Source organism: Drosophila montana, unplaced genomic scaffold (assembly GCF_035044405.1).
Source record: "Drosophila montana isolate Dmon_TW-CO22-7 unplaced genomic scaffold, ASM3504440v1 contig_2081_1, whole genome shotgun sequence".
In the NCBI taxonomy this organism is placed as follows: domain Eukaryota; kingdom Metazoa; phylum Arthropoda; class Insecta; order Diptera; family Drosophilidae; genus Drosophila; species Drosophila montana.
The window spans coordinates 1,105,718-1,129,835 of NW_026996991.1; the positions used below are offsets into that span (position 1 = coordinate 1,105,718).

At 43.0% G+C, this 24,118-nt stretch overlaps 5 protein-coding genes across 5 annotated transcripts in view; 4 read left to right on the forward strand and 1 right to left on the reverse strand.

The window, feature by feature from the left end:
- Positions 1–1,990: 1,990 nt before the first annotated feature.
- LOC135426799 (uncharacterized) lies at positions 1,991–3,529 on the forward strand. The gene is made up of 3 exons (XM_064680093.1): positions 1,991–2,602; positions 2,664–2,841; positions 2,903–3,529. Exons 1-3 carry the CDS (start codon positions 1,992–1,994, stop codon positions 3,527–3,529), a joined length of 1,416 nt encoding a protein of 471 aa, XP_064536163.1. The 5' UTR covers position 1,991.
- A 176-nt stretch (positions 3,530–3,705) lies between these two features.
- Positions 3,706–12,311, reverse strand: mute (muscle wasted). Its single transcript, XM_064679744.1, has 8 exons — positions 11,610–12,311; positions 11,224–11,545; positions 9,523–10,594; positions 8,990–9,461; positions 6,537–7,611; positions 6,347–6,480; positions 5,949–6,277; positions 3,706–5,729 (listed from the first exon to the last, which is right to left on the reverse strand). Exons 1-8 carry the CDS (start codon positions 12,201–12,203, stop codon positions 4,367–4,369), a joined length of 5,361 nt encoding a protein of 1,786 aa, XP_064535814.1. The 5' UTR covers positions 12,204–12,311; the 3' UTR covers positions 3,706–4,366.
- Positions 8,204–8,670, forward strand: Ufm1 (Ubiquitin-fold modifier 1). Its single transcript, XM_064679746.1, has one exon. The coding sequence runs from the start codon at positions 8,333–8,335 to the stop codon at positions 8,585–8,587; it is 255 nt and encodes an 84-aa protein (XP_064535816.1). The 5' UTR covers positions 8,204–8,332; the 3' UTR covers positions 8,588–8,670.
- Positions 12,312–12,486: 175 nt separating the features above from the next.
- PIG-A (phosphatidylinositol glycan anchor biosynthesis class A) lies at positions 12,487–14,467 on the forward strand. Its single transcript, XM_064679745.1, has 3 exons — positions 12,487–12,863; positions 12,932–13,177; positions 13,275–14,467. The coding sequence occupies exons 1-3, from the start codon at positions 12,762–12,764 to the stop codon at positions 14,349–14,351; spliced, it is 1,425 nt and encodes a 474-aa protein (XP_064535815.1). The 5' UTR covers positions 12,487–12,761; the 3' UTR covers positions 14,352–14,467.
- A 175-nt stretch (positions 14,468–14,642) lies between these two features.
- Positions 14,643–24,118, forward strand: part of uzip (unzipped) — a 38,559-nt gene continuing 29,083 nt past the window's right edge. Inside the window, exons 1-2 of the mRNA XM_064679876.1 lie at positions 14,643–14,672; positions 15,378–15,444. The gene's annotated coding sequence lies outside the window, so the exon portion shown is untranslated. The remainder of the gene's footprint in view (positions 14,673–15,377; positions 15,445–24,118) is intronic.

Consider the following 24,118-nt stretch of genomic DNA (forward strand, 5'->3'; position numbering starts at 1 on the left):
ATGTATAACTCCGAACTTGAAGCATTTAAAAACGTTAATTTCAAACACAGTCGAATATTAAATAATTTAAAATCAAATATATACATTATAAGCAAATAAATACTAATATTATTATTGGAGATAAACTAATTTTGTGACTAAAAATGACTATGACGAGTACCACTTAAAGTTCAAGTTCAACAGATTGTACTCTACACGTAAATTTGCTCGTATATGAAATGTTATACTACATTATTAAATATAAATAAATAAAAATAACTTTATAATTGTGCATGTGTGCGTGTGTAGTACGTGTAACTATAGTTAATTGATTACTTTAATGAATTTGATGGCAACAACAAAACAAAATTTTCAAGTCTGTTTAAAATATTGAAAATATATATTATGCATTAATATTAACATTAATTTTACTATGGAACTATACAAAATGCATATAACAAATATATATAAATATATACACTTATTATTGTTATTTGATTTTTTATTTAGAGCAAAAACATTTTTACAACATACTTCAATTATTTTTTAAGTATTTTTGAACAACTCATATGTGTGTGTTTTTTTAAATCGCATATTTAATTATAAATGAAGCATTAATTTTAGTACAAATTCAACTACAAATAACAACAAATATATACATATATATCAAATCAAATACAAATCTCGATGTTTGCCGTAAGCATACTATATAAAGATACAAAAAACTGAAATTCAACTCAATAAATTACTTCAAAAAATAACAAAAACCCGATATTATTATTGGTGTCTAACCAAACAAACCGCAAGCTAAACTAAAATGCATGATTCGTCGGGGGACATGTTTGTGCGTCTATCGATATACGACATACATATACGTAATTTATAAATCCAATCAGCAATAAATAAAAAAATACACCTGAAATACACCTAAATCAAATGGCATAAGCAGGCATCATGCGTGTATATATACGAATAAAAACTACACTATAATATCAAAATAAATACTAAGCGAGCAAGTTTTCTAGAAGATACAGTACGGAGTCTTACCTGTTCGGGAAAATAGCGCTTCCATTTGCCTTTCTATTTGAAGCTCATTTGCTTAAAATTGAAATTAACTCATTAGCGCCTTTCTATGCAATTCTCATTGGCTTACATTTTTTCTTAGATGAGCTGAAAGTGGAAATAAATGTTATGTATTATACAAATCTATTAAATCATAATAAATACAAAAAAAGAAAGTTCTTTAGTAGATATAATACTGAGTCTTACCACTTCTGGACAAACCGCACAGCCTTTAACGCGTTTCTACGCCATTTTCATTGGCTTAAAATCGTTACTAATAGGTGCTGAAGGACGAAGTAACTTATATGTATTAGACAAATCTACAAAAAAAAATTTGAAACGAGAAAGTTGTCTAATAGATACAATATAAAGTGTTACCACTTCTGAGCAGACAAAACTTTCTTTACCGCCTTTCTACGCAATTCTCATTCTTCAATTCAGTTCCTAAGATGTGATTTCAGTTGAAATAAATTATATTAATGAGTCAAATCTATAAAATTAAAATTAATACAAAACGATTTAATTCTCTAGTAGATACAATGCAGAGTCTCACCTTATCTGGGAAAAAATCCCAATCATTTGCCTTTCTACTCAATTCTCATCTGTTTCACACCGCAATTAAGGTATTAACGCCTTTCTACGCAATTCTCATTGGCTTCAATTGTTGCTAAAGAGTAAATTAATTATATGTATAAGACATAAAGACAGAAGAATTGTTGGTTTAACAATATAATGTAAGCAGAGCATACCAGAAACCCTTGCAATCCTCTGGAACTATAGTCGGTGCTAGGCTTTCGAAACTTGAGTACCTTGCTATCTTTGATTGCTCACAAATTAACATTATGTGTGCGTTAACTATAGATAATCTTATCGACTGAATTTGTGAATAATTAGATAAACATATCGCTCGCACCCATTCAGTATGTCAGCAATCAGTCAGTTAGTCAGACATGTTGGATTACTTTGTCCTGAATTTCGCCAGCAACAAATCCAATTCCAACACCAATTCCAACTCCAGCTACCAGCTCCATTCGAAAGATGTGTGCATGTTCCAGCGCACCACGCCAACTGTAACCATATTCCTGATCTACGGCTTGGTGGTGCCCACTTTGTCCGCGTTTGGTCTGTGCGCAAATTTCATCAACGCTGTCGTCTTTATGCGACCCAAGATGACGCCCTCGGCTTTCACTTACCTGGCCGCCCTTTCCTGGCTGGATTGCGTGTCCTGCCTGCTCATCACATTGACCGCACTCTCGCGCAGCTATTTTTATCAGAGCGCCGCCTGGGTGGCCTATGACTATCAGTGGCAGACGCCGCTCTTTGGCATTAGTACGGGCGCTGCTAATCTGATACTGGCCTGCGTTAGCCTTGATAGATTTATCTATTTGTCACGCTTTACGGTCGGCAACGGTGCACCCAGATTTTGTCGTCGCAAGGTGGCACGCTTCATGATCTGCTTCGTTGTTCTCATCTCCATCCTGGTCAATATGCCGTACTTCTTTTGTTTTATTGTCGACTTGGATACGGGCACCTGCCATGTCACGGACTTCTACTATTCCAAGTGAGTGGACTTTTCGGGCGGCTCTTTCAATGTTATCCTGATTTCTTAAAGCCATTTGCAGGTTCTATCAGGTACACAACTGGTTCTCATTTGCTCTGTTAGCGCTGATACCAGCCGTATTTTTGCTAATTGGCAATACGGCTATCATAATTGCCTTTCGCCGCTGGACCAAGCAGGGCAAAAGATGCCAGCAGAGCAGCTGCAATGACAACGAGCGCACCACACAGAAACGCTATCAGGTATATGTCTAGGCCTAATCCTCCAGTCCAACACCTTTAAATGCTTCTCGTACCACTGCAGCATCAAATGAAGCTCACAGTCAGCATTCTAATTGTCATCACGCTCTATATGGTGGGTGAGCTGCCGGCGCATATGACATCGAGAAAGAGTTCCCTTAATCTGCTTTTTGGCGGCGATACGAATAAAATGGATGAGGATCTTATGGAGCATCTGGAGGTCATATTTATAACACTAAACGCTCTCCAGCTGAGCATGAACATTGTGGTCTATGCTGTGATTAATCCCAGCTTCATGCCCGAATTCTTTTTGTGTCTGCGGGGCGCCTCGGATGTCTGCTTTCGCCTCTGCTGCCTGGCCAGCATGTCGCGTGGCTGTCAGCGCTGCTGGAGCTGGCGGCGGCGTCGTCAGGAGCCGCACGCCGAGGAACGTGTCGTCAGCAGCGTGACAGCCCAGCAACTGCCCCCGGATGAGGCGCCGCAGTGTGGCTGCGAGAGCTGGAGCAGCGATTCCGGCTGCGTTGATGGCGGCCACTGCAAGACGGTGGCGGGCACGTTCACCTTTGTGGATGACTATCAGTGCAGGGCAGAGGCGCAGGCACAACCGGCGGTATTTATCACCAAGGCCAGCGCTTGCCGGCAGCTAGAGGAACAAATCCTGGAGGACGTGCTCAGTTCCTGCGCCATGTGATCTTAGTTAAGATATTATTCAATAAATTAACCAAGTTTGCAGAAGTGTGTAGACTGTGGACAAACTCTCACGAGGAAAGCTATATCCACCGTCGCATGGCCATTGAGGATGAGTTAAGGGTCAGCTCGTCTTATGAATAGATACATTTGTGGAACTGAATAAAAGTTGGGCGCCTGTCGTGTTTTTAAGCATTTATAATTTGTTTAAATATACCGACACGTGCCCATCTCTAAACTGAAGTCGCCAGTTTTAACCAAAGATTCTTCTTATTTATACTTATATAAAACATTTAGTTTGGTTATTTATTCAGATAATCCAAATCTAGATTTCTTCTCGAGTAATCTACTTAACTTAAACATATGATAAAACTGATTCTCGTACTCACGAGATAGTGAAAACACAATTTACAAAGAGGTTCCTCAGCTAAGTATGTCTTATGTCAAGAATGTTAAACTAATATCCAATGAGTTTTGTAATCAAAATAATAAATAATTTTCAATGAGGTTTATGCTTTGACATTCATGTTAAACTAACCTGCAATGGGGCTGGAAAAAAACAGCGCTTAAATAAATATTAAACTTATCTGCATGGGGCTTGTCCTCGAAAACTCCCTAACATGCATGTTAAACTAATTATCAATGAGATTTTTCATAACAGACAGCCCTAACTCGAATGCTAAACAAATTCGCATGGAGTTTGTGCCTTAAAATGAATAAAAAACTAATTTGCAGACTTGTAATAAAACGACAGTCCTTAAGGCTTCTGCCTTAACATGCTTGATAAACTAATTTGCAGTCGACTTATGAACTCAAACTCTCTATATACATTCTATATTTTCTATTTGCCCTGTAGCTTAGATAGAAAATCCATGAGAAATTGATGACGCGCTCGCAGTTCGTCCTCGTTGCGATGCTTGAGCTTGGCGCCCATGCGCTTGATCAGATGCTGTCGGTCGCGTGCGCCACGCTTCATCTCAATGAGTATCACCTTGTCCTCCTCGCGCGTCCAAGCGCCGGTTGAGCTGGGCGCTACGGGCGCCTGCTTGGAAGTGCTGGCTACTTCGATTTTCTGCTCCACTTCATCCTCTTGAACAGAGTTGGCCAACGTGGCCACCACGTCCAGTTTGCAGTCCTCATCGCTGTCAAACTGCGTGGTAATCACATGCTGCGGCGTGCTGCCACTGCTCAGTTGGGTCATCTCTGGCTCAATGTCCATTTTAATGGGTGGAAAGGACTGCTGGGAGAGCGATAGAGTTGTTTCTGCCGCATTCTCAGGCAGAAACTCTTGATCATCTTGTGAGGTGAGCTCTAGTTTAGCAACTGACGGTGAAGTGGTCTTCCGCTTGGCCTGCGCTATGATTTGTATGCCCGCCTTGTTGTCCGGCTCGCTGCCGTCCTGGCTGATCAGCGTGCGCAGGCGCTTTGCAAACTCAATAGCCGGCGAGGCGGGCGCTGGCCCACGCACTTGTGGTTCATGTATGACCACCATGGGCTGCACATTGTAGCGTGGACGCGCCTGCGTCTGGCCCAGAGGCGAACGCACCTTCTTGCTGGGCGACTTGCGCTTGTCTTGCTGTGGCGAGGCGCCGATCATAGACGCATTCACTCCCGACTGAGGCGACACATTGTTCGCAGTCTGGCGACGCGGCGAGGTTTCGCCCAAATTACTGGCTGCCTTCTTGCCGTGCGACTGATGATGCCCATGATGATGGCCCCAATTGAAAGTGCTTCTGTTGATGCTGGCATTCAGGCGCATGGCGTGTGCGCGCAGTGTCATGTCATCGCAAATGTCCAGGGAAGAGCTGCTGTTCTCCTCGTCGCCGGTGGTGGTGTCAATCACCAGCGTACGGTTGGTATCATCCTCCTCACTGCGCTCTGCCGCATCATCACTGTCCACTGCGCCTGCAGCGTTAATCAGCTTCTCGCCGTGGGCGCGAACCCCATGCGCACAGGTCACGTCGCTGCTGAGCGGCTCGTGACATTGCTCGTTGTAGAGGCTGGCCGCTCGAAAAGACAGCTTTGCTGGCAGCATCACCTTGGCGCCATAAAATATGCGTCCATTCACATATTTCAGTTGACAGCCAGGCGGTTTGCCTTGCGGCGGCGAATCATCCGGCAGATCCTGCAGGGTTTCCGAGAATGTACCGCTGGTATTGCCCAGCACCTCATGCATATTCATGGTCTCCGCGGGGGGCAGAAAACTGAAATATATAATATAGAAACATAAGTAAACACTAGAAGATAACCGGTACTCAGTTTCCCAGCTTTGATCTTCGACAGACGGACGAGACGCGATTGATTTAGCTTTGTCATGAAGACTTAATACTATATAGTAGTATTGTTACATAAATACGCTTATTCGCTATTCACCCGCCCTTAAACTATTTTCATTAGGTGTAGGGTATGTTAAAAGTGCTTACCGCTTCGGCGGCTTGGCCTGTGGAAATTGCTGCACAAACCAATCGCGTAGGAACTGATTGCCCTTGAGCAGGGGCAGAATTTTCGACTGGACCTTCTTTATGCTCACGCTGGGCAGCTGGGCCAGTTCGTTGAGGCATGCGTAGATCTTCCGAATTTGCGCTGGCTGCTTGCAAAAGTAGATGTTAAGCTTGTTGATAAAGTTGCTGGCATTGGTGATCATGAAGTACTCGAAGTATTTGCCCAGCTCAGCGGCCTCCGCAGGTAGCAGAAAGTTGAGAAACACCTCGGCCAGCTCGGGATGATCGGGCAGCAGTAATTTTTCCATTTTCTAAAAGGCAAAGACAAGGCGTGAACTAGCGTATCTAGCGAAAGGGAGATCGCAAAGTACAGCACTCACCAAATACAAATCAACTACCTTATCCTGCTTTGGGTCAAAGGTTTGCAGCAGATGATTGAATTTGTGGCAATCCTCCATGCGATTGGAAGACAGCAACGCCTCTTCAACTTTATCGTAGAAGTTGTAAGCAAAGGCTGCAAAAGGAGCGATGTATTTCAATGAATTAAATTAGCGCCCATGCTGGACTTACTGGCATCCTTGCGATTGCGCTCCTCTGGACTATCCGTCTTGAGCATGTGGCGCAGCATCTCCTCCTGCCGATTGGCTCTGCGAATGCGTGCCGCTTCCTCGCAGCGTTGTCGCTTTTGCTGCTGCGGCGAACTCAAGCTCGAGCTCGTGGCCGGCACCGGATGTTCCTTGCTCTGGCAAAACATATTCAGTTCGACAAGCAGCTGTGTGTACAATTCGAGCGCCAGGAAGCGTCTGTGATAGTGCTGCACGGACGGAGCGTTGGCGTAGAGTTCGCGCTGCTGCTGCAGGTAGCTGGCGTATGAGGTGATTAACGTTTGACAGCGTAGCTGTAGCTTATGGCGCAATCGCTGTCGCAACACGTGGTAGCGACTGCGCGACGGCGATGCCGACGTCGACTTCGCTGTTAAGCCGCGGCGTCGCTGCGCACGTGCAAAGAGCAGCCGCTTGTAAATTTGATAACGCGCTCGTTTGGAGCTGTTGGCAACGTCCACTTTTTGCTCCTCGGTCTGCTCTGCAGACTGGTCCGACTCTTTGATTTGGACTGTTTGCGTGAGTGCATCAAAGCAGAGACTCACTGCCGGCGGCGCATCGTCCGGCAATGGCGGCAGCGGCGGTGGCAGCGCCAATGAACTGCACTCGCTGGTTGGATAAAGCGTGCGATTTATGTTCGCCACATTGCTGGCAAAATTATTGGACTGAAAGGGCACAGAGACACCAGCTCCAAAGGTATTGACGACGCCTAGCTCACCGCCAAAGACGTAGTTAACATTGATGGTCAACGATGAGGACTGATTTTGCTCGTCGCATTTGCGGCGAGGCTTGCGCTGAGATTGTGTATGGGACTTGAAGTTGCCTTCTTCTTTGGTTTGTGTGTGCGTAAGTGGAGATGAATGCGTTAAGCCCGTGGCACTGCCATGTGGCGCCGCAGCCTCGCCCAGACTCTCGGGCAGCAATAATTCTTCGCCCACCGCTTCGCGTACAAATTCCAAATATGATACGCTTGCTGCCGATGAGGCACGAGCTGGAAGTGGTTTGTTGCTGCGACGGGTACGTTTGTCGTTGTTCCAGTTTTTCTGCAACAAATAACGCCAATTCAAATTACGTTTGCTTCAGTTTTATGGCAAAAATCTAGCGTATATTTACAAATTCGCTCTAAACAGTGTGAATTGTATTTACGTTATCGATAAATCGCGTTGTTTTTTCGATTACAAAGCGTGAGATTTATGCAGAATACCAACAGTGCTGCCCTCTTGACAAACAGCTAAAAACGGCTGAAATTAATAAGAGCTAGGTAACGGAATTGCCGAAACACCCTGCTTATCTTTATTTATAAATGGTGTCAGCTTCAACTTTTTTTCATTCGTTGCTGTTAAAATCGCAATGGATAAATGTATACAAACCGTATCTAAGGATAACATTTTAAGTGAAAAATAGCTAAATTGGTTACACTGGGCAGCAACAAACGCTGTAAACAGTCAGTGATGGAAGTAGCAGTGGATAATGTTATCGATATCATATTGTATTCCAATATAAAACGTTTTATGCGTTATCGTTCTTTTGCACATCACTGCGCGTAAGAGCAAAATAGAAATTTTGTTTTTCAATTAAATTCACGATTTTTTGCACTTAAAAAGGCCCAAATTAACAAATCTTTAATTTGAATAGGTATTGCCGTGAGCAAGTCCCTTCACAACGAACCAAACAAGGCCATTGGAACAGCAGCTGGCAGCTAAAACAAAAACTGACCACGTCACATAGTATTTGCATTCCGCACACCCAAACAATAACAACAAAATGAGCAAAGTAACATTTAAAATAACTCTCACATCGGATCCCAAGCTGCCATTCAAGGTGCTCAGCGTGCCGGAGGCAACGCCATTCACAGCTGTGCTCAAATTCGCCTCGGAGGAGTTCAAGGTGCCCGCAGAGACAAGCGCCATCATCACAGACGACGGCATTGGCATCAGTCCGCAGCAGACGGCGGGCAATGTGTTCCTCAAGCATGGCTCCGAGCTGCGTCTCATACCCAGAGATCGTGTGGGGCACTAGCCTACAGCTTAGACTTAGATTCTTATCCGTTTATTAACCGTGCATAGAGATTTTATTTTCCCCGAATTAAACATGTAAAACTAGTCAGTATTACCCGGTTTTGCACGGGCAGAGTTTTTTTTGACATCCAATATTTCGACCCATTGGTGAAAATCATTCAATCATTGATCATATTTTAGATATTTGATAGGTTTAAAGACAATCGGACAAAAACAAGTCACACAACAGCTTTTCACCGATTTTCCACACTTGGTCGTGGAACTTTCGAAAACCTTAAGTAACTTGCATCACAAAACTTAAGTGTGAAAATTTTAGCTTAGCTCATGCGGTGAGCTGTTGTCTTTCATAAATAATTCAATCCACATCAATCAAACTTAGATTAATATAGATAGGCCCACTCACCTGTATATAGTACTTCCAGCCACTGGGCAGCGCATAGTATTGTTCGCGCGGCGTTCGCACTACGCCGCCCTCGAAGCCCAGCAGGATTTGGTTAACGGGCGGGGCGCGCTCGTGCTCGAAATAATACTTGACAGGATTGTACTGCTCCATGTCGCAGAGCTCCTTCACCTTGTAGAACAGCCGCCTGCCCTGCTTTCCGTGCAACAGATCCTTGGCCATGCGGTTGCAGGCAACACGAATGGGATCTGCGTTTTTGTGCAACTTCCGCTTGGCGGTCTTAATGGCGTTCAGATGCTTCTCCAGGCCCATGGCAATCAGCTGATACTCCGAAGGTGCGTATGCGGTGAACTGCAAGGTTCGGGGCTGAAACGCCATACGCGGCAGATATTGGGGATACATAAACACCTTACTGTCCAGCATGAGATCCATGATGCGTGGCGGCAGCCGTGGCACCTGTCGTGTGTGTCCGTCGCTAAATTGGAGGAGGAGGCGGATTAGTTGAAAGACGAAGCAGTTAACTATCCAGAACTCACGTTAGTTCCGCCTCTTTGTTAATAAAACGCATCATCTCTTGGTTTTGCTCCTCGTACTCATCGCTGTTGAGATCGTGCTGCCATTTGTTAATGAGCTCCACGGCGCCATTCAGATTCCAGCAATTGAAGCTGGCGTCCTTAGTGGCACGCTGCTGCAGCTCCTCCAGCATTTGCCGGGGCTTCTCGGCCATGGCATAGAGCATGGGATGCGAGTAGGTCTGCAGGAATGTCTGTGTCAGCATTTGGGTGTGTATGCGTAGCTGCTGCTGTAGGAGATCATGCTGCGTCTGCGTAAACCCCTTGACATGGCTTTCAGCGGGCTGAGCCTTTGGCGTTGGCGTCGGCTTTATGTGACGCAAGCTCTCAAAGTGTGCCTCATACTCGGAGTGTATGTGCTTCCGGATGGACAGATATTTGCAGGAGAAGTTAATGTCATAGGGCTCACAGGACTCCGGACGTGGAGCCTGTGCCTGGTACTCGCTCTCCGCCAGCGGCTGTGCCGGCATACTGGCCAGCACCTTGGCCAGCTGAAAACAATTGGGCTGACCTGGCAGCGGCACAGCTATGAGTTCCGGCGGATGCTGTCCAATTGCACTTGGCGAGATGTTAACTATTGTGTAGGAGCCATTAAAATGGCTGCTATTTAACGTGCTTTCCGCAATGGGCACCGGCACCAGGCCGGACAATGCGCTGGGCGTGGACATCAGCTGTGGCTGAAAGGAGTCCAAGCCCGTCAGATTTGGCATGGTCATGTCAGCTGGCGCAGTTGTTCCGGGCGCATCAAAGTCAATTTGGCGCGTCACCTGCTCAATGGGATCGACAGGCGCTGCGACTGGCGCAGTTGCTGCAACATCCTGTTGAGCTAGAAACTTTTGCGGCGTCTCCAATTCAATGGAGTCCAGTGATACGCCCTCCTGCAACAAACCCGCAAACAGTTCCGAGACCAAATCAGTGAGCTCTTTCTTTGATATGTTCACATCGCGCAGCTCCTCGGCGTCCACGGTCACCATTTCAGCAGCCACATACTCCGGATCATTGATGGGATCGTCGTCATCGCCCAAGAAGCTGTTGTCTATATAAAATATATACAGTATATAAGTATTTGTCCTGATTGATTGACTGATTGATGGACTGATTGATGAACTCACAATTATTTACTGAATCATTGGCTTACTGTTTTACGACGGAGCGACTGATTGATTAACTGACAGATGCACTAATTCAGATTATAACTAACTGACTGATTGATTGACGCTCAGTTGACTCATTTCTTATTGACAACCTGACTGTCAGACCGACATATAAATGACTGACTCGATTGACAAACTGTTTGAGTGATTGATTGAGTGAATGAGTCACGGCTGACCAGCTGATTGATGATTCGATTGACTGACTAGCTGCTCGATTTTCTAATGGCTGACTGATTCATTTCTGATTGCTTGACTGACTTATGAATGACTGATTCGATTGACTCACTAACTGATTGGGTTATTGATTGACTGAATAAGTCATGAGTGACCGATTGCTGACTGACGAATTGACTGCTTTAGTAGCTGACTGCTTGACAGACAGACTGATTTGATTGACTACCCAGCTGATTGACTTACTGGTGATCAATATACAATAACTGACTGATTGACTTATTTCCGACTGATTCGATTTAACAGACTTATTGACTAATTTGGTATGCATTGCACTTACTTAACGGCTTGGAAAAGTCAGTGAGAAATTGCATCCATTCCGCATCATTGGCCGTCATGTCATATTCAGGCACATCGCTCTGTTCAACATCCGGTGGCACAAACTCGGACTGCAAATCCTCGATGGTTGTTTGCTGCAAGCAAAACTTGGAGCGCGTGCGCGTTGCAATACGCGGATCATCGGAATTTTTTTCTGGGGGCAGTTTAAAGCAGCCATCGGAGGTAAACTTGACCGGCGACTCCTCGTTGGCGGTCAATGGGGTTTGCGGTGTGCAGGGATTCGAATCGAAATCGGAGGCCGTCGTGCTCGGATCATCATCCGACTGCAAATGAGAGTGAAATATGGTGTTAATTTGATCGAGCTGGTGTATTTAAAAGTAAGCTCACATGAAAATCATCCTCTTTGAAAGTGTACTCTTCGTCCTCCTCATCCGAGTGCAGATCCTCGCGAATTAACGCCTCAATCTCATTATTTACAGGCGTTTCATTCAGCGGCGGCAGAGTTATGCCCGGCGTCCGATTTAATTCGCGTGCTTTGGCGCGTGTCAGCTTTGGCACCGAGGGTGTCTCTGTTATGATAATGGCGCCGCGTTGCTGCTCCTCGTCGGCAGCGGCCGCCTCGCGCTTCTCGCGCGCCAGCTCATCTTCGGCCTTGAGTGTGACTAGGGCCAGGACATGCTCGTTGCGAACGACACGGCGCACCACTTTGTGCATGTCCTCGCTGCTAATGGCATTGGCGCGTGCCACCTTGCGCAGCCGTCGATCAATCTCTTTGGCATCCTCGATGTTGCAGTCCCCCAGCTGCGAGTCCAGGCTTTGCCTGCGCTGATGTTGATTATCTTTTTCAATGCGTCGCCGTTTACGCGGCTGTCGCCGGTTGTTGTTTGTCGGTGTCGAGTTCACACTGCTGCTGCTGCTGTTCGCCGTTCGGGTGGGCGTCTTCATATCAGCTGCATCCGACTTTTTCGAGCTGTTTGGCATGCTGCTGACACATTTAAATAAGAATTTAGGCGAATTTCACAAGTCCTTCGTGCATCAAAACAAAATTGGGGCCAGTGTTTCCACAAAATGCCGCCACATTAAATGCTATTTATCGTGCAAGGGCTGACACAAAACTATCGAGTTTTTTTTATTGTGCTGTACACTGACTATCGATATTTATACGGGAACTGTTAATTAGCATTGTTTACAGGCAAGCTGGTTTGTGCTTGAGATAATCAAATTAAACAAGTAAAATCGTTCACTTTTAAGTCATTCACTAATTAGTTTTGTTAAACTCTCCTAATTCGCTTCATGAATAGTTTTTTAAATATATATGCCAAATATACCCCCAATTAGCCCAGTTCATGAGCAACTCATTTACAGAACTGAATGTATTGTTCATGAACGGCTCAATGAACCGTTTAGCTTAACATACTCCAATTGAAACAACACAACTCAGATCTGTTAGTTTCTTTTATTATTTTAATATTGTAATAAAAGTTTTATTTGTGTAATGTCAAGTGCATGTGAGCTGGCAAATTGCAATCAATGTGAAAAATGCGCATCTGCATGGTATCGGACTTTTTCTATCCCAGCATCGGCGGCGTCGAGGAGCATGTCTACAATCTTTCACAAATGCTGCTGGCGCTGGGACACAAGGTGGAGCACGTGCATCCTTACAGAGGCAATTCTAATCTAATCTCTTTTTAATTCGTATTTTAAAAAAGGTTGTTGTGCTGACGCACGCCTATGGAGACTGCACCGGCATACGCCACATGACGCACGGCCTGAAGGTCTACTATCTTCCCATTAAGGTCTGCTACAACCAATGCATCCTGCCCACCGCCGTCTGCAATGTGCCCATGCTGCGGGCGGTGCTGCTGCGGGAACAGGTGGACGTGGTGCATGGTCACTCTGCGTTTAGTGCCTTGGCCCATGAGGCTTTGATAGTGGGGGCTCTGCTAGGACTGAAGGTGGGCTCAGGATATTAAACTAATGCAGATAATGTTAAATATGGGATGTAGCTATATTGGGTATTGCCATTAAACCCCCAACTTGTTCCCTTTCCAGACCGTCTTCACGGACCACAGTTTGTTTGGCTTTGCGGATCTTTCGGCTGCGCTGACAAATAAGCTCCTGGAGATCACTTTGAGCATGGTGAATCATGCGATCTGCGTGTCCCACATTGGCAAGGAGAACACGGTGCTGCGCGCTCGTGTTGCCAAGCATCGCGTCTCGGTTATACCCAATGCTGTGGACACGGCGCTCTTTACGCCCGATCCCGCTCAGCGGCCGGTAAACGGAGTCATCAATATTGTGGTCGCCTCGCGTCTGGTCTATCGCAAGGGCATCGATCTTCTAGCCGGGGTAATACCGCGCTTTAAGAACACGCCAAACATTAAGTTTATCATAGTGGGCGATGGACCCAAAAGGGATCTGCTCGAGGAGATACGCGAGAAGACCAACATGCAGGATCGTGTGGAGATACTGGGCGCCGTGGAGCATGCGCAGGTGCGTGATGTGCTCGTGCGCGGCCACATCTTTGTGAACACCTCGCTAACGGAGGCTTATTGCATGGCTATTGTAGAGGCAGCCAGCTGTGGCCTGCAGGTGGTCTCCACCAGCGTGGGTGGCATACCCGAGGTCCTGCCAAATAGTCTGATACTGCTCGCAGAGCCGGACATTGAAGCCATTTATTCCGCCATATTGGTGGCCATCGATAGACACCGCAAGATTACCCCGGCCAGCAGTTCAACTCCAAACGGTAACATTTCTCAGAAGACGGCGCGTGCGAGGCGTAAGCGCCTCAAGAAGTCTGCCAAAACTGTGCCGTCCATAAGTGCCATAAGCCCAAATGAGGCGAGGAGCAGCCAAATGGAGCCGGTACTGTGCCCGCACAGATGCAATGAGCTGGTGGAGACGCTCTACAACTGGGAGGATGTTGCCCAGCGCACGGTTAAAGTCTACGATCGTGTGTTGAAGGAGCGCGCCTTCACACTCAGCGAACTGATCTATGCCGTTTATCAGTGTGGCGCCTGGTTCTTGGCCTTTCTCGTCGTGGGCCACTTTACGCTGCTCCTTTTGGAGCGCTGGCGTCCACGCAGTCGCATTGAGGTGGCATTTGAGTCGCGACGGCAGCGCAGCTAGTGTAACGATATGTATTTATTTAGAACTTCCAAATGATTGTTAGTCTTATAGTAGCAACAATTTTGTCAATTAGTTAAAATATACCAATGTGTTCGCAATAACATTTCTGCTAAGTATATGCCATTCTTTTTTTTTCAATTGCTAGCAGTGCGCCAAATGTTAAAATACGCTAATAACAGCTAACTATTAGAGCTAGAGTTGGCTGCGCATTTGTGCGTCGCGTGAAGTTGGCTGCAAGCGCACATTTTACTCTTGTGCAGGCGCTCAAATCGATGACACAGTTCGTATCGATAGCTTCAGTCTTGAAGCAAATGCACTACGGTAAGGTTGTGCGCGCGCGTTTATTTGTACATTAAAAATACTTAAACAGCGAAATAGGTTTTAAAACGACAGCGGGCACTGCGACGAACAGTAATTGCGTGCAATTTTATGTGGCCGTGTTTTGTTAGAAACGCATTCCAGTTAACAAGCAAATTAAATATTTAAGTACAATTTGCAGAAGCGGCCATTCAAATTCGCAGCAAATTTGAGCGCGTAATTTTTCGCGTTTTCTTGGTGCGTGCGAAATATTTTGAAATTGTGAATTGAAACTGAAGATGAACAAAGTTTTATTGTGAAGACCGTGCAGCATCCTTTTGGATCTATGACGTCATTCGCGCGCTACTTCTCTGTCCAGTTAGCCTCACGTTCTGTGACTGTGTGTGTGTGTGCTTGGAATTAGAACAAACTGTTCATTTATTACGCACTGCACTTGTAGCTGAGAAAAGGCCTTGAACATATAAAGCCCCCCTCCCCCGCCACACTCCTACCAACCCACAACACAGCCTCCAAGGCCACGGGGCTTTGTTATCCCAGTTTTCATCGTGCTTTATATTCATATTCGGTTTTTTTTATTGTCCTCTTCGTTTCTCTTTTAAATGAATTGATATCGCGCTTTGATTTGCTACAAAAAAGTTATAAATTCGATCAGCGTGAATATTAATCTCGTTCTTTTGTGTTTTTTTCTCCCCCTACTCGTTCTTTTAGCCTCTACGAAATCCAAACAAAAATTATATTTTGCATTTGAGCTTAAAGCCAATAAAAATCAATTCAGGTGAGTAATTAATATTATTTTTTTATATACATATATAAAATTTAAAGTATATTTCGTATACATTGGTATCATATATCCCAAGGGGAAAGTCAGTTAAAAGTTATTTGTATCAATTTTCCCATTTATTTGATCATACGATACATGAAATAATTCTTATTCGTCTCATGGCTCTATGAATTACTCATTAATTAATTTTGAATAATCCGCTAAGTGAATAAAAATTCGCCTTGCTTTAAATTCAATTGAACCAAATCATGTGCATCTATTAAATCGTATCATCTGCATGGAATCCTATTTGGAAGCCTCAGGTTGTTTTTTGTCTAACCATATTGTATTTTGGCCACAATAAAACATCAAAGTTGCCGAGCTAATGAATTTTTAATGCGCCCTAAAAATCTTGCGTCTCCTAAGTGCGCCTTCAGGAGGCGCCAGGAAGAAGCAGCGGCGAAAGAAAAACTCACATAAATTTAACTGCAAAATGCGGGTAGCTTCAGAGTTACAAAAAGTATTCCAAATTTGTTTTTTTTTTCTCCGCGCCGCTCACTCCGTCCGCTGGGGAGGCTGTAAATAACGGAACACCAGACATGCACCAGACTGAACAACAACAACAACAGAAACGTGCAAAAAGCGAGTGTTCAACAAAGTTGTATTGGTGTGTGTGTGGGGGGGGGGGGGGTAACGGAAACCCCCGCGTGTGTGTGTGGAATACAGGAAAAGTTGCAGCTCTCAAAGGAATAAGAGGACATCATAATCAAAGGCTTTTATTGCGCCATCAAATAACCAGAAAACTGTTAGCTCAAGCGTTCCAGGGGTGTTGGTGGTGGGAGGGGTGTTGGGAATACAGCAGAGGGGCTGCGGGATGCCCTTTTCTGGGCCAGACTGGAATGAAACGAAAAGGCCGGAAACCCGGCATAGACAATTTGCCTAGGCACGTTCGACCTAATAAGCAGGACCAAGAGTGGGGTTGACAAAATGAGGGGGTGCGGTAAGGGGTGTTGGTGGCAGTTAGTGAGCAAAGTGCTTCCGTGTTGGAGGCCAAATCGATTTTTATTGATATCCCAAGTTGAATGCACCGTAAATTCGATTTAGTTTTTTTTTTTGGCAATGGTATGAGGGGCGGGCAGGGGGGAATGGGGCCAACCAATTTTGGGGTTGCTGACAGAACACTCGAATGCCCAAATTGATTGCAACAGAGATAATTCTAAGACATATATGTATGTATATGTATGTATATATACATATGTATATATACATATATACAATATAATGTTCCTCGCAAGTTTTCGAAGGAAGCCCAAAATCAAAAAGGAAATAAAAATTGTTTTCTGTGCGCTTTGACACGCACTTTCTTGATATTTGATAAGCTAAGTCACATTCTTTTTTTCCTATATACTCTTTACCCGTTGAAAGTTGTTGAAAAGGGGTATATTGCATATGTAACAGGCTGAAGGGAAAGCATCTGCAACGCAGTCGAGATTTAAAATATGGAAAAAACAATCATACATAGTTCAAGCTATTTAACTTTTTATTTTATTTATTTATTTTACTTCTAACGCTATCTTTTCCATTATAACAGAAGTTATTCAGCTGGTTGCTGGGCATCTTCTAGTCAAGCAACCTTCTGACTTGTGCTCTTTTTGAAGCTCTGCCCACATATTTTGACTCTCAACTATTGCCTTTGGCTTTGCTTGTTCGTGTCACCCCTCTCGGCGCTCGCTCCCCTTGCCTTCTTAGCCTCTGTTGTCAGCTCTTCTTTTGGCATCTTTTTTTTTTTGGTAGCTTTGCAAAAACTTGTTTTAGTTTGTTTTTTTTTGTTTGGTGTTTCTTTTTTGGTGTTCTTTTGTTTGCTTAACAATTGTGCTCTATTTTTAATTTTATTCGTGTTTTATTTGTAGCTTCCAACACTTTAGACATTAGAGTTCTTCTTCTTGTTTGGACTGCTCTTTGACTCGCAGCTTTCAACTTGAACTCTGCCGCTCTCTCTCTCTTCCTCCCTCTCTCTCTTTGCCTTTTTCTAAACGGTAGAAACAATGGACACTTGATGGCGCCACCAGCTTCAACTGATTGTTGTTGCTGTTGCTGTGTTTTGAGCCCTTGGTCGAAAGTTAAGTGCTTTTGGGTCGAGTGCGATAAGCAGCTTTTGGGTTTAAGTTGATGGCTTTTGCGGGTCTCTCTCCCGAATGCTGGCAGGTCCAAGATTGCGGGCGTTCAATAATCCATCTGATAGAAAGCGAAAGGAAAGTACTTTGTAATAATCTTTGATTAATCGGCATAAATTCGTCTTTTTGTGTACGAAAAATCTTAAAATCAGATAATGGAATTATGTATGAGTAAAGCTTTACCAAATCATATGCTAGTTCCCTATACGGAACTTGTTTTTGTGTGGTTTTTTCCTTGTTTGGAATTTACCAACACTGCTTTTTAATTCAAATAGCATTTTCGTGCACTTTAAGTAATCGAGTAGGCATTGAGTTATTTAAAAAGAACAAGTTTAACTTTAATCTATTTAGTAGGCTTTGAAGTTCCGAAGGTGATTTTGGTTCTCAGATTTTGGAAGACAATTCAGTTGTCTTTCAACTCTCAGCCTGTGCATATAGCTGCTGGAAAAGCTCATTTACTCAATATATAATTTTTGTTTGTCTCTTTTAAATTCTTTTTTAAAGCTATTTTTGATTTTTATTTTGTTTACATTTATTTTTGTATTTTAATAAACTTAATAAAAGTTTAAATTTCTTTCTGTTAGAAACATACATTTTTTTTGTTTTGTGTGCGATTTTTAGAGTTTCTGTCATATTCTGTCGTTCTTTTCTTATTTATTAATTTTTTTTATATATATTTTTTTACTTGTGCTAAAAATTAAGCTCCGCTTTATCATATTGACTAAGTATAATTGATATTTTTAGGCACGTGCTGTATTCATATTGCCATAGCAAATCTTTGCCTAATTTTTAATGCAACAAATCTAAAAAGTTTTAAATTTTTAAAAGTAAGATCAACATTTTTTCTTAACCTATTTTGGAATACTTTTTTTGGAGTTACGTGGAGTGTTTTGTTTTTAGAAAGGTAGAAAATTGAATTTTTTGTTTTGCGCCCAGTTTTAGTTTTTTCCCAGTATGCGTCTAGTTTCATATCTATCTCCATGTCCTTCACCATGGTTGTTTTAATTTGTTTTATATTTTTATTATAGGAATTCGATTCTTCCTTATATTTTTAATTCTAATTCCTTTAAAAACTTTTTCGCCTTATGCGACTTATATATTTTCATATCCTCCATGGGAACAAATTATTTTCTTTGTGGTCTTTTTAAATTGGTGTTTTGTATTTTCACGGCAAAGCCTTTTCGTTGGAATTTATTATAAACATTGTCTCCCGTTCAAAATAATTTGCAGTATTTTTTTTTGGAGATACATGGAGAGTTTTATTTCATTTGGGTTCCCATAGCAAAGCTTTTTCTTAGTTTGATATTGATTGATTTGATATTTTGGAATATTTTTTTTATTACTCTCTTAAATGATAGAAAAATTGGTATATTTTGTTTTTCTAATAACTATAATTTTTACGAACGCGCCCGTTTTTGCCTTAGTGTGTGACCATTTCCATGTCCTCGAGCAATATTGCTTTTATTTTTGAGTTTATTTCAAATTTTAATATAAGTATAAGAATTTGATGGTTCAAGATAATTTATCTACTACCTTTTTGTTGGGTTTGTAATTTTTGACGATTTTTCACGATTCATCAGCTCCTTTAACGAAATTTTTCCCAGACTGTGGTCACTACAGTTTTATTATATCCATCTACGACCTTCATGGAGCACGAATTTTTATTCGATTTTCAATAGCAAAACTTTTTCTTATTTTAGTATGGTTTATGGCATATCCTGATAACCAGACATGTCAAATAATATATCAGCGCATATTTATCTCCCCCAACAATAAAAACCTCCCCTTTAGCTTCACGCAGCATTTTAAATAATTTCAGGACCTCATCTTTATTACTTTTGCTCACACACACACTCAACCCTCCCCCGCAAGCCCTGACCCATCAACGCCCTCGGGTTTGACCTTTGACAACTGAACGCGCGCGCGTCTCTGTCCGCCCTCACTAATAAGTCACAAGTCTGACGTCCATCAAATTAGTTCATCGATTTGCCTTTGGCAGTGCGTGCGACAGGACACACCGTTGTCTCCGAAGGTCCTTAAACTCATTCGGCCAACTTAAATGCACATTTCCGTTGAGGGCTGGGGGAGGCACGGGGGCGGGACCGCTGCGCGAGTTGGCGCCACATTTAAAAGGCCATTAAGCAATGGCCCCAGCCCGAGAGAGCTTCAAACCTACCGCAACCCAGCGAAAACGGCGAACTATAAACGAGTGCATATAGATATAGAAAATATATATATATATATATATGTATTTATGTACAATGTGGGACACTCGGCAAAGCGGAATCGCGTGCTCGACGCAAGTTAATTGAGCCCCAAATGAAATTTCATAATCAACATGGGCAAAATTGAAAAGAAACAAAGAAAAAGCCAAGCGCAATGGCAGAATTTATGAGTTTTTGGGACTCCTGCGTGGAGCCAGCGCGGCTATAAAGTACACTTGGAAAAATCATCATAGAGTTCTTAATTCTTGAATAGACTTAAATCAAGGTTGAATCATATTGTATTAAAAGTTGTGAGTGTTAGAAAAAGCTTAAATATATTTAGTACAAGATTATGCATGCTTAAAAAGAGCGTAAAGCATTCTCAATTGAAGTAAAACATTTGTTAAATTAAGAATGTTTGGAATCGGATGAAGAGTTTCTGAAAGTCGAACTTCAATCTAATTTATTTATGCCTAATTTTTGACACTTTTTTGTACCCAATTCGAGCACAAGAGTCTAGATATTTTCTCTAAGTGTCGAATCGCTGGCATTCGACAATGGAATAAAAGTTATGCGTGTGGCGGCGGCACCAGCTTTAAGGATGACTCATGACTGGGGCTGCGAGGCGGCCTTCACAAGGATTCAATCTGCGGGCAAACAATGCCAGGACTCCGAGGACTCCGGGACAACTGTCTTCGGGCTTTGCGTGGCTTTTGTTGCGGCAACAACAAAATGAATTAACTCTGAACTTTGTTCATATGTTTTTTATTATTCTTTTTATTTTTTTGTTGTTGCTCCTTTTTGGCACTTTGTTAACAGCAATTGTCCTTCTACTCTTTTCCGCCTTTAACTGACGCTCTTTGGATTTGTGTGTGTGTGTGTGTGTGTGTTGTTTGTTTTCCGGCGGTTGTCCTTTTACTCTGCTGTTTGCGTGGCGCAAATAAGTTTCATATCCTTGACAGCATACTCTACCATTTCCCGAGCGCCCTATCCACCCAGACAGACGAGCGAAGGACAAACAGCGCCATTGGCGCCATTGTCGTGTCATCGAAGCCAAGACACAGGCAAATGTGACGGGTAGAAGTAAAGGATACTTGATAACTACTCTATCCCTACCATCTATAGTTACCAGCTGTCTGTAACACTTAGTAAAGGAGAGCGGGCAAGGCAGCAAAGGAAACACATCACATGTGTCAGAAAGGGAATAGGAAATCTGTCGGAAAAAGTTGTGCAGAGCTTAGGTTGGTTCTCGGCTTTAGGTGCAGACCTCGGTAGTTGTGCTGTCTAAATGATCAATTAAGGCGACTGAAAAATGAAAATCTGGGTTCGAATCCCTTTGACTCTCAGCATGGATATTGTATTGTCTTAGTCAATAGTGGCCCCTAATATTTAAAACGTTGCTTAAAACTAGATCGTATATAAAATACAAATATATCTAGTTCAACATATTCTTAACCTCATTCAAATCTTGCAAGACCTACTCATTTTTAAAGCTGTTTCCGCATTCTACAAAATTGTATGATATTACACAACATTTGTAAACTCTTCGAACTCAAAATGAGTCGTGCATAAATTGTTCTTATTTCCAGGAAATTTATGTTCGTCTTCCAATTAGTTCAAGCATTTTTTTTAAGCCATGACTAAAATGTGCCTGGTCCACCCACAAACTTGTAAGAAGTCGCCCGCTAAACCCAATCAGCATAGTTATGAGTCTCTCTTGTGATGTCATCAATTTGCGAGATGGCATATATTATGATAATATGGTCAAGACCTTGAGCCTAGACTCTCGTCATCAACGGGCAAGGCGAATGAGCTGCTCATGACTCACTCATTGATTTTGTTCACTCGCTTCCAACTAATGAACTTTTCACTCTTTTTATTTACTTTGTTTTTTGCATAGTTTTGTGCATTTATGTGCGGATATTTCGTGCCGTTTATTGAGCTAAATTGCGCTCTATTGTTAAATCGAATAACAATTAGCTATGCGGCCAGATCTATTCTTTGGCTACGTGGAAACCTTTTGTTGTTTTTCTTTTAATTATAAAGCGTTATTTTTAAGAAAGCCAACCATTTTGTTGTTTACGGCTTATATCTTGGCTTTTATTTCTTTTGTACTCAATTTCAGCTGAATATTCATTTGATTTTAGCTTAATTTTTGATATTTAAATAGAGTTCAGGTAATTAGTCGTTATTATAAAAACCAAGTTGATTAATGTTCGTAATATTTAGCTGAAACATAAGGTCGCAAAGTTTTGGGATGATAAATGAGAAAAGTCTGAATCAGATATGATTATTGGGCTCGCCCTTAGATTAAGCTGCTTGACCAAGCGTATTATGTGGCTTCTAGTTCTGGAAAACTCATTTGTTGCCACGGAGGCAACTTTGATGGGTTTCGTTTCGTAATCGTGTAATATGTCTGCTAGGATATCTTCTATCTAAAGGCTGGAAGTGAATGTTTTAGCTAGAATCTCGCCCTCGGCATGAATCACGCAACAAAGTCGTAGCAGCTACTTTGTGGCATGCAGCATGTGCTGGCTGACGGGGTTTCGCAGGACCTGCATGGGAATGGGCGCGCGTGAGCTGCGTCCTGCGACGGAGATTCAGACGACGCGTCGAGACAAGTACGCAAAAAATGCCTGCGAGCCAACTAACAACTGCGCGACTGCGGCAGCTGCTGCCGGTTTTGCCACGGCTGCTGCTTCTTCTTCTACTTCTACTTCTAGTGGCATTGTCCTTGCTGTCATCCTGGCGAGGGGTGGTTTACTCTGCTTTTCGGATGCGTTGTCTGCGCCTCGCTTACAGCATTTACACATTCCTCCCCCTGCCCCTGCCCCTGTTGCTGCTGCTGCTTGTTGCCACTCGCAGCAATCGTTGCTTCTATTTTTTGGGCAGACAACAACAACAACAACAGCAGCAGAAGCAGCAGCAAGGACCGGCCGCAGGACGACGTCAATGCGCGCTCATCCTCCCGACCAGAAACGGGGGTTGGCTTGCGGCATGCGGCGCTCGCTTATATTTTATTATTTATTTTCTATTTCATTCTCTATTACGCTTTGGCTTGCTGCTTCTGCTGCTGCCTCTTCCTCTTCCAATTTGCGTTTCTGTTGTGTTCGCCCGTTCGCACAGTTTTTGGGCTTTGTTTTGGGGCGGCCAAACAGCACTCTTCGGACGAGTCCTTTAACGCGTTTCGAGTGAAATTTGCCTGCGGCTGAGAATCTGCATAGTGGTGGCTAAAAAATTGGGCATGGCCTTGATTGAGTTCATTTTGCACAGTGCTGGGAATTTTTAATATTATGGTAATGCTTACATATATGATGTTATAGATATGTATGAACAATTCAAGAATTCAAAAATTCAATCGTCAAAATAGAAGTTGTTTTTTTTTAAGCAATCTGGGATATTTTATAGTATATAAATATTTATTTTTTAATATATTTTTACTTGAGTTAAATTTAAAGCTTTCTTTAAATATTCTTTAAATAGATGTATCTTTTGTTTAGTATTTCTGTGGAAATTACCATAATTGTAATTATACTTTATATACATATACATACTTTTAATAGCTAATCAAAATCTTTTAAAAGTCAACTTTTAGAAGCATATAAAAGAATTCATCTTCTCAAGAAACTGTGCACAACATTTTTCACCCATTTAAGCTCGAACAAAACTCTTTAAAATTGTCAATTGAAAGGCTTCCGCTTATTTTTCAACACATCAAAATTTAAGGTCTTTACTTTGAGTAAAAGAATTTTTGACTGCATTTCCGGCATTTGTGGAAATGATGAAATTTCCGGGTTATTTACTAAAGCAAGCAAGTGCCAAAAAGAAGAGGAAATATTTATATACATATCTGTTGGATGCTGGATGAGTGTTTGACTGGTTGCTGGCCACCCATTATGAACCGGCTGCCAGTGCCAGTGCCAGCTGCTGTCCTGGCTCTATTTTAGGTTTGTTGACTTTTGGAAGCGATTCCCAGGACACAGGACACGAGACCTGGCGTGCACCGCAGGCGCCATTGGCGATGAAATGCGTAAAGGGAAAACCGCACGCGTCGCCACGGCTAATGTCAGAGTCCCAGATCCCAGATCCTGTTGCGATATGGCAGCGGCGCCCGTCGGCAATTACTTCACGTTCTGTAAACAAACAAACAAACGAACGAACGCGAGGCACATAAAATTAATTTCTACACTCAAAAGTCGGCGACAAAATTGTTATTTTGCGTGAAATTTCTCGACACCGTCACGAAGCTCGTTCTCAATATATGAAATGCGGCTCTACTTAATGGCATATCCTGCGGTGCCTGCGCAACGA

Coding starts and splice junctions, on each gene's coding strand:
- LOC135426799 (XM_064680093.1), top strand. CDS start 1,992: ATGTTGGATTACTTTGTCCTGAATTTCGCCAGCAACAAATCCAATTCC. Junction 2,603..2,663: donor ACGGACTTCTACTATTCCAA/GTGAGTGGACTT, acceptor AGCCATTTGCAG/GTTCTATCAGGTACACAACT. Junction 2,842..2,902: donor CCACACAGAAACGCTATCAG/GTATATGTCTAG, acceptor GTACCACTGCAG/CATCAAATGAAGCTCACAGT.
- Ufm1 (XM_064679746.1), top strand. CDS start 8,333: ATGAGCAAAGTAACATTTAAAATAACTCTCACATCGGATCCCAAGCTG.
- mute (XM_064679744.1), bottom strand. CDS start 12,203: ATGCCAAACAGCTCGAAAAAGTCGGATGCAGCTGATATGAAGACGCCC. Junction 10,595..11,223: donor TGACTTTTCCAAGCCGTTAA/GTAAGTGCAATG, acceptor TATTTTATATAG/ACAACAGCTTCTTGGGCGAT. Junction 5,730..5,948: donor CAGGCCAAGCCGCCGAAGCG/GTAAGCACTTTT, acceptor TATATATTTCAG/TTTTCTGCCCCCCGCGGAGA.
- PIG-A (XM_064679745.1), top strand. CDS start 12,762: ATGCGCATCTGCATGGTATCGGACTTTTTCTATCCCAGCATCGGCGGC. Junction 12,864..12,931: donor TGCTGGCGCTGGGACACAAG/GTGGAGCACGTG, acceptor ATTTTAAAAAAG/GTTGTTGTGCTGACGCACGC. Junction 13,178..13,274: donor GGGCTCTGCTAGGACTGAAG/GTGGGCTCAGGA, acceptor TTCCCTTTCCAG/ACCGTCTTCACGGACCACAG.